A 15,286-nucleotide genomic window follows, 5' to 3' on the forward strand; every position below is an offset into this window, starting at 1 on the left:
AAATAAATTGACCACGATTCCATATTGGAAATCAATAAAAGGGGAAAACACTTTCTTATAGTCGCTGTAATCAAGGTTCTGCTTTTCAACAACAAATATACGTAACCTGACACAAACACATGAGCAGTGACTCACTCTGATGAGCTACAAATGAGACGGAGAAGTTGCCTTCACGGACTCTAACTGGCATCGATCCCTCCCACACCCAGCAGCACTCCGTCGCCCACGCAGATCATTAGCGGCTGAACTGATCAGGGATCACCAACAGCAGCTGTGCAGGAATCAACACTTTATCAGTCGCTTCTAATGAGACAGAAAGTGACTAATATCAGCTGTATTCATCCAGTGCAACGTTCAGCGCCTTCATCCCGAGGCCAGAGGAGGGACAGCATTCACACCTTTACATGTGGTTTACTATCCACCCTGACTGTCTCGGTCGCTTTGTTTGATGTCACACTGATATTAAATTCTTCAATATTTCAGCAGCTGTGCACGTCTTCCTCCACGCGCTGCTCTCAACAACGTTTTCATAAAACCGCTTCTCCAAGACGATTTCTGGCAACAGAAGCGAGATCTGTCGCGGCTTTACTGCGTTTGTTACGGCTCGAATGATCATGAAATCCCATTAAAGATGTATTCTTATTAAAGTAACATAAGGGATATATTTCCCAGAAAAAAAAACCTGCTATATAACTTCTAAGTCTCATTTTATGTGGGGACTGTAAAAGCTGCTGGTGTTTCTTTTGGATTCATAATAAAATATAGATTTTTTTCTTTTTTTTGAACGGAGCCTTGAGACACTAGTGGGAAGACTTTTGATCCGTGTATGAATACTTTTAAATAGTCATTGTTAAATTCATTTAGCCTCTTGACCCCTGACATGCTCTGACAAAGCAGAATAAACTTAAAATAACTTCTGTGCAGAACTTCTAGCAGCTGTGACTTCACGCTGTAAAAAAATAATTTATTATCATCTGACATATTTTTGGCATTTTTCTGTTTTCATAGATTACATACATCTAATCAGCAAAAATAAAATGTCATTATTAATAATAATAAATAAACAAATGATTAATTATATATTAGAACTACAATGATTAATTTGACATTGTTTGAAAGAAAAAGAAAACATTGTAATATTAATAATTAATTAATATTGTATTAATTTACATGTTGACTGTCAAAATTTAAAAAAAATAAAAAAAGAAAATAGGCGAAAATCTGTATCTAATGTCAACATCAAAACTAACAGTTTGTTCTTGTGTTGATTCACATGATAACTGTTTAAAAAAACACGCACAAAAACTGGTGAAACCTGTAAAAAAAAATTGTATTTTTACAAATGCATTTTTTTTTTACTATATTTAACTGCAACAGTTTTTGCTGATTTAAATACAAATTAAAGAAAGTTTTTCTTTACTAATTTTAAACATCATTTAATCGTTAATCAAATTAATTAAGGAAATAATAATTATTATTACAGATACTTGCTACTGTTTAAAAGAAACATGATTAAAAAAACAGATTTTTTAAAAACAGAATTTACCTTGTTTTGTAAAATTACAAATATAACTTCTAAAATAAAAAATGTTTATTTACATGTTGACTGTTAAAATGAAAAATAGCAATAATGTAATAATCTAATGTTCACATCAATAATCAAGTGCAAATGAGTTCATAATTAGTTAGTTAATCATTTTACAGAAACGTCCCATTAAGACGTTTTTATGTCAGAGTCACATGTTGGATGAACATCAGAGAGCTTCTCAATCTCATTTTACGTGTCGATTGTAAATCTTTTGGTTTCATAATAAAGGACCCTTTTAAATATTTATTTAAACGCAGCTTTGAGACACGAGTGGAGCGACTTCTGATCCTCGTTTAAATACGTGTCAATAGTGAACGTTGAATCTATTTAGTGTCGTGACTCTTAATGTGATCCTTTGTGAGTCCAGTTCAACTCAAAAGCACAACGTTTTCCTCCTTCATTGTTGCTTCTGGTGCACCAGTGGGCGTCTCATTGGATTTATCTGATGGAATATGAGCTCCTCTGTTGGACTCTGAAGAGAACCAAACTTGCAGCCTTGCAGCCGTTATCCTCCACTCCACGTAATTTGAAAAATATGGCTGTAAGACGCAGATTTAATCCTATTTGTGGGGCTTAGCGTTCCATTAATCTAATGGCTCTAAACTGGGCAGCGGATCGTATTTTGCTAATTCGCTGGCGTGCCGCCGTCTCAGGCCGAGGCAGGTCGACTTATCGCAGGAAAAGGCCTCATGTGCAGCTTTAGAGCGTCTCTACGAACCAACAGCAGCCGTCAGTGATCAAAGCCAGGTCAACATGCAGGATATGCAGACGTGACGCATCTCTGATCCGCATGCAGGTTAATAGAAATGAACTCGTCCATAAATCAAACAGAGGACAAGAAGAAAATGTGAGGAAGGAGAACAGGGAGATGAAGCGGTAAACATGAAGCTCAAGCAGCTTCTGGGGTTTTGATGTGTTTCTGTCATGTTGTCACTCACTGTCAGATCATTTTTCACTCTAATATAAAGTCAACGGTGCCATAAATCACATATTTAAACCTCCACAGACTGTGTTTTCGCTCCATGTTCCACCATCAGCTGGATGGATCTCCACCAACCTCCTCCTCTGCTCACTGTTTCTGAGCCATGCTGCATTTATTTACTGATCCAGGAGGTTGGATTTTCCACTCAGGCTCTCTTGTCGTCTTTTTTTCTTCTTCTTTTTTTTTTTTAATTTCTATTTTTTTTTAAAACAAGATCTGGTGCAAAAGCTTTATTTTTGGTGAAGTTTTTAAGAGAGGCGTGAGTGTTAAAGTCATTTTTAAGATATTTTAAGCTTAAATCTGGTTAATTATCCCGACAGATCTGCACATGATCAGTTCAAGAAAACGTTCTTTTATGTTTGACAGTAAAATTCTATTACCTACAACTGTATTTAAATCAACCAATATTAAGGATTACTTTACAGATTTTTCCTTGTTTTTAGAAATTACAGATACTAAATAAACAACATTTCCATGTTAACTGAAAAAAAGAGGAAAAAGTCAAAACTATACATGATTTTTAGAAATCTGTATTTTCACAATTTTTGAAAAAAAATGTTCTGTTACATTTGACTGTAACGTTTTACTGTTTCAATAGATTTAAATTAGCGACAAATTGTGTTATTTTACAGATATTTTTTAATAATTGAAAGAAAAAAAGATGTATGTTAGGGATTTTTTAAAAAATTGTAAATAATACATTTTTAAGTGTTATTTGACAGATTTATCCTGTTTTGTTAAACTACAGATAATAACTTGTAAAATTACAGAGAAAATTATTAATTTACATGATGGCTGTAAAAACACAGGCCAAACATGTAAATAACATAAAAAAAGAAAAAATCTGTATTTCTACATGGAATAACTCGCTCTGATTCAACCTTAAAACTGCTGTTTTTATGTATTTAAATCCATTACAAATATTAATATTTTAGAAACATTTTTCGTTAATTGAAAGAAAACTGATGTATATTAGGGATTGAAAAATAGTAAATAATAATAAATTAAAAAACAACAACAACAACAATTTTAACGATTATTTTACAGATTTACACTGTTAATGGTTTTATTACTGTAACACTACAAGTTCAGTTTATAGTCGTCGAGCATTTCTGGGCTGATTTCTCTAAACTCTCCCACCGAGCCACCTCCGATCCACTGACCTGGCTTCGTCCCTGCGGTGCCTGAACCGGACCCGGCCCAGGTCCAGCTGTGCCCAGGTGAAGGTGTCGTCCCGGCCCAGCTCTGCTTCCCCTCCGTCCTCTCCTCCCAGCAGAACCAGCTGTCCGCTAGCGGGAGCCTGAACCAGGCTGAAGACCAGCTGGTCCGGGGGACCGTCCGGGTCCGTCACCTGCAGCAGGGTGGAGGGCAGCGGGGCGGAACCGTCCAGGGGAACCAGCAAGGAGCCGTTGACCCGGAGGACCGGAGGGTGGCTGTTAGCTGGGGTAGAAATAAAGTAAATAAAAAATACAGTAAAACGTAATAAAACACTTTCATTCTTCCTATGTGGAGAAAAATCAGGTCACTGTAAAATATGAACAATTATTAATGGATTTTCAAATGACAAACATATATTATATATTTTTTTTAATATTATTATTTTCTATTGTTATTTGACAGATTTTTCTGCACTTAAATCAGCAAAAACTATTATTATTTTATATTCATTTGACGTTATTTAATAAAACATTTTGTATTTTTTAACTGTTATGTTACAGATTATCTTTATTTTGTTAAATTACTCATAACACTGTGTAAAATTACAGAAAATAAACATTCATTTACATAAAAACTGTAAAAAAAAAATTTTTTAAATGGTCAAAACTGTAACTTACATAAAAAAGGTACTGTATCTATACAATCTTTATTTTATTGTTATTATTATTATTATTATTTTATTTTTAGTGTTTGATTGCTAAATTATTATTAAATTATTTTTTCTGTATTGAAATTAGCAAACAAATATTTTACACATATTAAAAACATGAAAAGACTTAACAATAGTAATAAAAAATTAGTTATTTCACAGATGTTCCCTGTTTTATTAAATTTCAGACAATAACAATCACAGAAAAAAATAATCATATACATGTTAACTGTATCGTTAAAAAAAAAATATAACCACATCAATAAATCAGTATTTTTAATTATTTTACAACATTTAACCTGAAAATTAAACCATTTATTACTTAATTCAGCGAAAACTACTACTATTTTATATTTATTTGCCGTTATTTGAAAGTGACATTATATACTGTTTAACAGGGATTTTACTGATTTGCCTTTTTTTTGGGTAAAATTACGGAAAATGCACAATAATGTAGATATTAATTGTAAAAAACAAGCAAAACAAAAACTGGCCAAAACTGTATGTGTGACTGTTAAATTATTGTTAATATTTCTGTATTTAAATTGGCAAAAAATATTATTTCACATGTGTAGTAAAAATGAAAGGACTGAATCATGTTGTTTTGTTGTTTTTTAAATCACAGGTATTTTACAGATTTTTTTTTTGTTAAATTACAGATTATAAATTGTAAAACCTCCAAAAAAATACATTTATTTACATGTTGACCACAGAAAAGAGAGACAACAGTAAATAACGTCCACATTAATAATCTTTAGTTTTACAAATAATAATTTGCTCTTTAATAATATATGACTTATATGAATTATAGAATTTTATTGTATTTAAATTCGTTTAAAAAAACATAACTTTACAGATATTTGTTGTTATTTTCACCATTTTTCCACCCTGTTTTGTTGTCTTGTTTTTTTACAGTGTACAGTCATTAAAAAGATGCTGCTGCAAAAACAGCTCATTAAGTATCAAGACAAACATTATGGCTTTAAAACAAAGTGAAAATATGTAAAAGTAGGAAATTACAGAAGAGAAACACATGTAGAGCAGCAAACATGTCCTCAAAACACACTTTAGAAGTCCACTGATGAACTATTTACTGAAGAAAAGGGATCAAATTGAGCAAAATAAGAAGTTAAACAGCCTCTAATTACTGTGATTAACGTGTTTTAATGATATTTTCAAGGCCTTAAATGTGTGTAAATGAAGCTTCAGGAGTGTGAGTGGGCGTCTGGTTCACCGGAGGTTGTGAAATGAAATAAAATAAACTAAAAGTGTGCCTGGCGAAGTGAGACGTCTCGGCCCTGGCGTGGCATTTTAGAAGTTGGCTTTAATTGGAGGCGACTTTGTTGGGGAACTTTTTAAAGATCAGCTCTTTTGCGACGCCACACAGTAATCTCATTATATCTCCTCTAATGATGCCAACAGGCTCTCAAACTTTTTCGCCGCGTAATTATACTCGCAAATGAGAGCGAGTCTATAAATTAAAGCAAAACTTTTTCTCTTCTTTTTTTGGGTTGGCAGGCAGAAAAAAGGGGGAATTTCTTTGCTATTTTACTTGATTAAGTCGTGGATTAGCTGAAGCCCGGAGGCAACAAAAAAAAAGTTCATTATTCCACAAGAAGGGAGCATTTATCACAAAGGCTGCGTGATAATATATTTCTCTGTTGGAATTACGCTTCGTCACATTTGGCGAATCATCTGGCGCGAAGGCCTCGAGCGCCTCCGCCTGCAGGTCCACGTTTGAAGATAAAAAGGGGGAAGGAATGAAAGTACGAGGCGTCTTTAATGACCCGGCTCTGCAGACAAAAGCTCCTCAGACGGACCAATTAGCATTTTACTAACAGGAACAGACAGAAATACAGGTTCTCCAACTTCAGCTCGCGTCTTTTAGTCTTCGGCTCGGACCTGCAGGAGTTTAAAGTCGACTTATTTACATTTATACCTAAATATGCAAAGTTTAGTGCACGTAAAGGAGCTAATCGACAGCTTTGCAGCTCCTCTGAGTCCAAACATTTGGATATTCATCAGCTCAAAAGAGAAATAACTGCAGTAAATGTGCACCTATGCTAGCTGTCTAATCATAATGTACTGACTTTTCTGCTTTACTTCTTCTTAAAAAGAAAAATAAACAAATAATCTGACATATTTCGATGCTCTAAAGCTACGTTTTGCAGCAGTTTAAGCTTCTTTTCTGAATTAAAGCTCCTGACATGTTGCATTGTAATTAGCTGTTTATTTGTGGAAAATAGTTCATTAAACAACAGAAGTTCATAAATAATGAGCAAAATTAGAAGTACTTCCTGGTTGGTTTACCCGTTTACTGGGTTGTTCCCCAAAAATACACTTTTCTAATAATTTATCTCTAAAAAAAAATAACATAATCATAAGAATTTTCAATGGTTTTCGCAAATATTTGACTTGAATACAGCATAAATTACTATTTTTTGGGCAGAACGGAACCGGAAACACAAAAGAAAATAAATGTTTATGCAACTCTGTATCTTCTGAACGTGTGTTTAACATGTAGGATGTAAAAAAGTTAAAAGAATCACCACAAAACCGACTCTTCGTTTGAAGGCGAAACCTTCTCGGTCTCAGAGATTTTATCCACTGCCGGTCTGTCGCCTAGCAACCAGCCACGTGGGTTTGTTTTTATGGGATGTCTCGTGGTCATTTGCATTATTTATGGAGCCATCTTGATTTCATTTGCATATAATAAAACTGCTCCCACCACAGAGCCGTCGGTGGAATTTAAACGCTAAATAAAAGAGCAAGAGACTCCAAGAGGCTGCAAGAGGCTTCAGGAGACTCCAGGAGGCTCCAGGAGGTTCCAGGAGGCTCCAGGAGGCAGACACATCGGGTTTCAGGGCTTAAAATGATTTCCCCACAGAGTGAATCGTGTCTACTAGATGATCCTGGCATCAAACGATGGTAAAAATTAGACCTTTCGTTACTTGTTCTGACCAACCACCATCACACATGCTGATATGAGCCTGGAAGGTTTACCCAGAATGCACTTCTTAAAGTTTTCTCTGGTGAATGATCAGAAACCAGAAACACATCCAGGGTACCAGTGATTGTTTCTATGACTCTATGTCATTAAACTGCTGCAGTCTGACTGTTACCACTATGAGACATCCCATAATACATTCATTTTCAAGTCATTTTCAACCATTTTGACTCAACAAGCCAATCAGCACTTTTGCTATCAGTCAAGGGTTTACCTTTGTCCGAACGGGTCATTCTTTCGCTAATCGGTATCAGCATGTACCTAAGACCAGTGCTTTGTTTGTGTCCAGTATGATACAGCTGAGTTGTAAAACCAGAGCAGAATTTAACTTGTCAACAATGATCCAAATCATGTCCTCAACAATTCGAAATCTAGTCCAAAGTGTTTTGAAACTCCTTCAAAATGTCTCGAAACTCTTCCGAAATTACTCCAAATGGGTCCAAAATGTCAAAAACCACATCAGACTGATGCCGAAAATATCTGGAAATTTCCAAAACTATTCAAAACTTCTCCAGAGTGTCTTAAAAAGTTTTACAAAATGACACAAATATTGTCCAAAGTGACTCAAAACCAGAGAAAAGAAAACATGGCCAGAACATCAACCATTTATCCAAAACAAGACCTTTCATTTGCTACAACTTGTTCTAATCAACTGATTTGGTGGCAAGTTTTTACGAGAACTCAAATGTGTTTTTCACCTCTGATAATTTCATGAGTATCTATCTGCTGTTCTGCCGAAAGAAAATTGTCCAAAATGACTCAAACTCTGTCCTAAGACATTTAAATTTGACCACAATACCTCAAGATTCATTCAAAATGACAAAAACTTGCACAGAATGTCTTAAAACCTCTTCAGAATGCCTCGAAACTTGTTCCAAATGACTCCAAACGTGTCGTAAATGACAAAAACCTCTTCAGAATGACTAAAAGGTTGTCCAAAACTCTCCAAAACGTGTCCAGCATGTCTTGAAAAACAGCACAAAATGACCTGAAACTTCTCTAAAATGCCTCAAAACTCGCCGAAAATGTCTGGAAACCTGTACAAAATGACTCAAAACCAGAGAAAATGAATTGTGGCTACAAGATGAGCCTCTTATCAAATGTGAGACTTTTATTTGCTGGAACTTGGATGGAAAAAAACGAGAAATTTCAACCCTCTTCACTGGCACGTCTTCATTAAATACACTGAAGCAACTGTAGATCATAAACCAGCTGATTCTGAGGAGGTCTGGGGTTCTTTTGTCTTTGACTTTATTTGTAACGACCCTCTAAAGGAGACGTCTCATGATGATTTCGTGCTCGTTTTCTTTTCGACTTTGCCAGTTTGTTCCCATAGATCGGAGCTCTGACAATGTTTAGGAACCCCAGCAGATGGTAAATGTTGGTTCCTGAAGCGACAGCAGGCAGTTTGTGTCAACGCTGATCAAACCACTGCAGAGTCTCTTAACTCCACCAACCCTCTTCGGGGTAATTACGGTCAACACATATGATTTGTAGACGGGCTTTGTTACGTTACCGTTGCAGGTCCTGGTCTTCTGGTCGGCGTAGTACCCGTGACCACAGTCGGGGGTGCAGTATCCCTCCATGAGGTAGGTTTGATCACGGCAAGCTCTGCAGCGTCCGACGCCGTCGCACAGCACGCAGTCGGACGAGCACGCTAACGAAGACAAACAGCGTTAAAGGGAAGCTCCTGGCTGGGCTGCACACTTGTTTTCTCAAACCAACCGCTGCAGGTTCCATTCTTCCTGCTACCTTTCCTTATCTTTCTCTATATAATAAAACAAGATTAAAGCCAAACTAACACACCTGGCTTTGCACATGCAGATGCTATCTTTTTGAAATGTGTCTCGGATGCACTAAAAAAAACAACAGAAAGCAGTGAACTCGTACGTTTGCAGACGTTGGAGTCCAGGAAGTGGTTTCGGCCACATTCGAGCACACACTGTCCCTGCAGGGTGGCGTACGGAGGCTGACACTCCCGACACCGTCCAGGACCTGCACACTCCGTACAGTGGTCGTCACAAGCTGGTGGAAACACAACCAGAGCGTCAAACATGAGGAGGAAACCAAAGGGCTTCAGTAGAAGGCAACAGGACTCCTCTGTTTGGTTCTTGAAGATGTTTTACCTCCGTCCAAGGGATCCTTGGTGAAACTTCTACAAGAACCAAAGACGTCCAGTTGCCTCTACTAAAGCTCTTCAGATGATCAGGATAATTGAGAATCTACACATTGTTTATTAATGAAAAGCTAATAGGAATCAAGCTGCACTTTACTACCTCTCTATGTTTAGAGTTTAATCATAAAGTACTTTCTTTCAGGAGAATTCCAAGTGTTAAATGTTCTACTATTGTAATAACTGTGGCTTGGAAACCGATGCGTCGAAGAATCGGTTAGAAGATCCCTGATTCAAGTTGAGCATTCGTTTACCCAAATAATAAGAAGCACTGCACTCATGTGTAACCAACGACAGAAGGTAAAACCTGAGCTGGAGCTGTACTTCTGTTATCAGTCGAGGGTTTACCTTTGTCTGATCGGGGCAAATCAAAACATTCTTTAGCTAATCGCTATCAGCGTGAACTGAAGATCGATGATCTGTTTACGTCCAGTGTGATACAGGTGTTGTAAAGGGAGAGCAGAATTTGTGGCAGGATGCTAGAAATGCTCATTTTAAACACTTTTCTAAATCAGTAATCTGCAGCGTTATCACTCAGGGATGGATTGATCGCTAACGCTAATCGAGCACTGTATTGATATTGCTTTATTTTAGTCAAAAAAAACATGATTTAGGCCAATAAGTGGCTTTGATATGCCACTGGAACATAAAAAACACTGTCTGAGTTAAAAATATTAGCTCTAGTCGGAAGTCATTAAGCGTAACGGAAGTCTTTGTCATGGTGACCATTGTTAGCTAAAGCCCCACTGTGCTTCCAACTCACCAGTGTGATGATATTGCTATTTCAGTCAACGGACACATAATTTAGGCCAAAAACATGGTTTTATTACGCCACAGGTATATATTTCTTTTTAAAAAAAACCTGTCTTAGTTGATCCCAGTCTGTCTTAAATACATGAGCTCTGGTTGGAGGTCATTAAGCTTAACGAAAGTCTTTGTCATGGTGCCCGTTGCTAGTTAAACCCCCACAATGCTCTCTGCTTGCCAACATGAACTGCCTGTAGTCCAAGTGATCGCCTCCATGAGTGTTAAACAGCAAGAAGCGCCACCTGGTGGAACAACCAGGTGCTGCAGCTGTTCTACAATACGTGAAGTGGGTATTATGGAGAAAAATGGAATCAGGAGTTGGCAGATATTGAATATAAAATGACTCAGATTGGATATGTGGCAAAATATCAGAACATCCCTACCTTAGAAACAGTTTGCAGGAGCTCAGGGTAGAGTCGAATTTCCATCAATAATCAGCTGCATTCTAATTTAATAACACAGCTTCAGCACAGTGAATATGTCCGGAGCTAATCTTGCTGTTTTTAGATGAGATTTTAGTGGTGTAGTCGCTCTGATATGTATATCGCTGTGATATTGGAACTACTACTTGATCCTAGTTTGTCCTGAGTTCATTAAGTGGTACATAAGTCTTTGTCAGGGTGACCATCGCTAGCTAAACTCCCATAATGCACTCTGCTTGTCAACATAAACTACCTGTAGTCTGACTGACGCCTCCTCTGATCATTTACAATATTAAACAGTGGGAGGCTCCACCTGGTGGAACAACCAGGTACTGCAGCTGATCTACAATACATTTTCTGACATCATGTAGAGAATACAGGTTGTCTCCATCTTTTGGAGCTTGTGGAGCCTCAGTACATCAAACCATCTAACACTACATTTCCAACAGTGACCTACTGGAGCTTTACAAGGTTCATGAACACCTCCAGAACATTAAAGAATAACTTAGAGGCACAAATGCATTTTTTCAGAGCTATTCAGTTGTCAAGCATGTACATTAGATGGATTTGAGCAGGTTTAATGCACTTTAAATGTGTGTCATCTCAGAAACTGGTGGACTGGGATGCTAAACATCAAACGACTCTGATCTTTACTTGTAGTTTGTAGGTAACCTGTGCGTGTCGTAGCTCCAGTGTTGTGGGAAATGAGCACAGTCCGACAGGGCTGATTAAATTATCGTAGTCAGCCATAAAGTGTCTAGTTTCAGCCTAACAGCTGTTCAGATGTTATGTACCGTGTTCGCTGACCTAAAAGAGAAGACATAAAGGCTCGGTTCATGAAACGTTATGAGTCTCTGCTTCCTCTTCATCACCGCAGAGTTCGTCCAGACGGTAAAGGTCGGCGGCTCTGAGTCAGGACAGAATAAAGGTCTGACAGCAGAACCTGATTCGACTGACAAACTCTGGTTCTGGGTGCAGCCTTATGTAAGACTATGTATCACTGTGTGGTCATTCCCAGATTAACCAAGAGCTGTGAAGGAATGAATCTGGAAAAAGTCATGAAGTTTCTCAAGACTGAACGACTATAACTCCTTTCTGCTATCAAACATAATCCACTGTCTTGTCTCTACGTGGTTCAGATCTTACTGGTTACCAATCCTGGATTCCCTCAATGTTTGTTCTAGCATTGATTTTAAGATTTCATTCATCACATTTAGGGCTAGAAATCTGAAATGTCGACCCAGTATGAACCAATTTGCAGCCTTAATTAAGTCACTTCTTAAAACCCATTTAGTTCGACTTGCTTTTGGTGATTTAATTGGTTAATACTTTATTCATCCCCTCGCCAACGCATGTTACATTCAAGAAAAATAAGGAGACCAATGTACAAAGGAACATGCAGTCAATGCACAAATTGTGCTGGTTGAAGAAATAAGGTGCAAAATTGTCAGAATTTACAATTAAGATACAAAATTAAAAGGTGCAAAATTGCTGGTGTTTACAATAAAGATGTAAAATTAATGATATTTGCAAAAAAAAAGTGCAAAATTGTTGGTATTTATATTGTAAAATTGTAAAATTTCTGGTATTTGCAATAAAAAAAGATGATTAAAAAGTCTGTGTAGAGTGTGTAAGTAGAACTAATAATAAGCATAGAGGAGGATTATTGGTTTTACAGCTGCATTGAGTGATGTCACTTATTTTATTCTGTGTGATGGTGTGTTTGCTGCATTCATTATTATTACTATTTATTATTGCATTTGTATCAGTTACTGTCGGTTCTTTTTCTCCCTGCTTTAGGCCGACTGGCTTCTTCTTCCACTCTGTCGTCTCGTCCGTCAACGCACTTTGTAAACTCCGTAAATATAAAGTTATTGTTCTTAATATAACAACATGTTCCTCGGGAGGAGCGTTTGACGCGAACACATTAAAGGAAAGAGTTCAAATTGCGAAGGCGTCTCTCGTGGAACGGCGTGCGTCAGCTGTTGTTGATTAACTGCTTTAATAAGACGCAGATTTTGCTGAAACGCAGCTTCGAGTGGCCGCAAATGTACAAACTCCGGCAGCAGCAGCAGCAGCAGTATGTATGTGATGTGAGGTGAGGTGATGCCGGCGGGTTTATCTGCTCGCTGCCGGACTCACCGAGGCATCTGTCTCCGTCCTGATAGGAGCCCGGGGAACATCCGGGCCCGCATACTCCATCCTGCAGCACGTATCCGTCCATGCACTGCAGGCAGTCGGTGCGCTGAGGACCTTTGCAGGCGTTGCAGCTCCAGTCGCACTCTGGGAACAGGAGGAGGAGCGTTGGGATTAGAGGTGAGGGGATTTTAAAGGCAAAAAAGGTGAGAGCAGAACAGAACAGAACAGAACAGGGGGATGGAACAGGAGATTAATAACCTTTTTTTTTTTTTATTCCAGCAGGGGATTGATTTTTCTCTCTCTCCGCTATCACCTGCACATCTGTTGTGTTTCCATTCATGCCGGCGTGAAAATTAAACACAATTAGGACAAATAAAGCTCTTTGTGTTCGCGCCAGAGATCCAAGACTCGTGTTAAAGCTTCGGCTGATTCCACAAAAAAAGAGATTACTTGCTTAGATTAGATTAAGAGGGCGAGACGTGTAATTATAGCGAGTCAAAGGGTAGAAAAGCTGAAAATCAGAGGATCCGCTGTGTGGAAAACATGAAGATATATGAATAAAACCACACTGTGACTCATTCATTATCTTTACAGCTAATTTAGCTGCAGCTGCTAACAGTTAGCATGTTTGTTTTTGAAGTTAATCAATTAATTGGACTATTTGTGACGGCCGTGAATCATGTTCTGTTTTTAAAAGGTTAAATCCAGATCACAGTTGTTCAGAAGTAATTTGATTGGATTAAATCTTGAAAATGGGATGTTAAAAAAAGGATCCTAAATCAGATTAGATCACAATTTTTGGTTTTAATTTGACCCAAAGCTTCAGTTTGCAGTCCCATTAAGATGAAAATCTGCAGCCACGGTGGATTTTAGTAAGAAAATATAATAAAATGATCGTTTATCAAATAGAATAGATGCATTTCTTTCTTTTTTTTCATTTGATTTCTTTAATTTTTGCAGTGATAAAGTGGATAAAGTTGAACTTTGGCTACATATGAAGCCTTTCAGAGCCGTAAAGTAGAAAAAAAAGCAGCATTTGGTCATTAAAATAATTCCCCAGAAAAAAAACAATTCATTTAACCATATCTGTCAAAAAACTATATTTAAAAACCCTATAAAAGGGATGTTTGTGTTGTTTTCTGTCTTTTTAATTAAAAAGAACTATAATGACTGGATTCAGAAGTTTAAATCCAATGTTTTGATGAAAAGTCAGCACAAAAGTCAGAATAAAAAGCTGATTTTAGACGTTTTTTTAATGTAATTTGCATCAACTGCTGTTTTTTCTTTCAACTCATATGTATTGAAATCCTATATTTTGCATTTTGTGTGTTTTGTCGTTATTCTTTTCTGCACAAAAGGTCAGAATAACAAGCTGATATTGGACGGTGGTAAATATTCAAACTAAATAATTTCATCACACATCTTTCGAGGTGACAGCGAGAGAATGGAACTGAGGAAGTGACTCAAGGAGCGCCGAGAGGTAAACTCAGGGTTCGTCTTTAGAAGAAGATGACTGATAAACTGAATGCATGTTGTTGGTGGAGGCGCTGACGGGTCTGAGGAGACTCTCAGGGAAAGTTTCCCCCCCGTGGCTGCCAGATGAAAAAGCTCCCAGAGGTTCCTCAAAGGCCTTTTGGTTTTCAGAGAGCAGTTTTGGAGCGTGGCGGGTTCACGGAGGGTTCGCCGGATTAACCAGGTAGCAGCTGCAGCTCGCCGAGGGATAAACAGCATCTGGAAACCGCCTCCCAGGAAATCTAACTGTTCACGTAGCCGCTAGCTGTTAGCTTAGCTGCTAATCCCGCGAGAGAACCTCCGGGACGGTTCCTTTGAGCTCCTGGATACCTGGAGAAATCTGCACTGAAGTAAATCAGCGATAAAAAGAAGTCTGTGCTGAAAACTGATCGCAATCTTGATTTTTTGTGCCTGCCCTGAGTTCTACCTGAACCAGTCCTGTCGACTTAACCAGCTGAAGTCGCTTTAAAGTTGTAGTTTCACTCATGTAATGCAGATTTTCATTTGCCGAAAACTGTCTGCAGCTACAAGACGGTGATATTTTAAAGATCTTAATTCGTAGGATAAATGTAGAGGAGATTTGTTTCTTTATATGAGACACAAACGCACAAAAAATAGACACAAAATGACAAAAACAAGACAACATAGATGAATGAAAGACATAAAGCGACGACAACAACATGACAAAAATGAGACGGAAGAGGAATAAAAGACATAAAATGACAAAATTCAGGATAAAAATGTGACAATTCAACACAAATTGACAAAAAAGAGACAAAAAACAAGACA

The 15,286-nt window shown here is 37.6% G+C and overlaps 1 protein-coding gene across 1 annotated transcript in view; it reads right to left on the minus strand.

Moving 5' to 3' along the window:
* LOC103372019 (extracellular matrix protein FRAS1-like) overlaps positions 1–15,286 on the minus strand; it is a 157,257-nt gene that overhangs the window by 131,696 nt on the left and 10,275 nt on the right. The window contains exons 5-8 of the mRNA XM_008301532.1: positions 12,989–13,129; positions 9,329–9,469; positions 8,961–9,101; positions 3,734–4,010 (exon numbers count right to left, since the gene is read on the minus strand). Of these exons, the coding sequence (XP_008299754.1) occupies positions 3,734–4,010; positions 8,961–9,101; positions 9,329–9,469; positions 12,989–13,129 (700 nt within the window). The remainder of the gene's footprint in view (positions 1–3,733; positions 4,011–8,960; positions 9,102–9,328; positions 9,470–12,988; positions 13,130–15,286) is intronic.

Source organism: Stegastes partitus, unplaced genomic scaffold, assembly GCF_000690725.1.
Source record: "Stegastes partitus isolate 25-593 unplaced genomic scaffold, Stegastes_partitus-1.0.2 Scaffold1683, whole genome shotgun sequence".
NCBI lineage: Eukaryota > Metazoa > Chordata > Actinopteri > Pomacentridae > Stegastes > Stegastes partitus.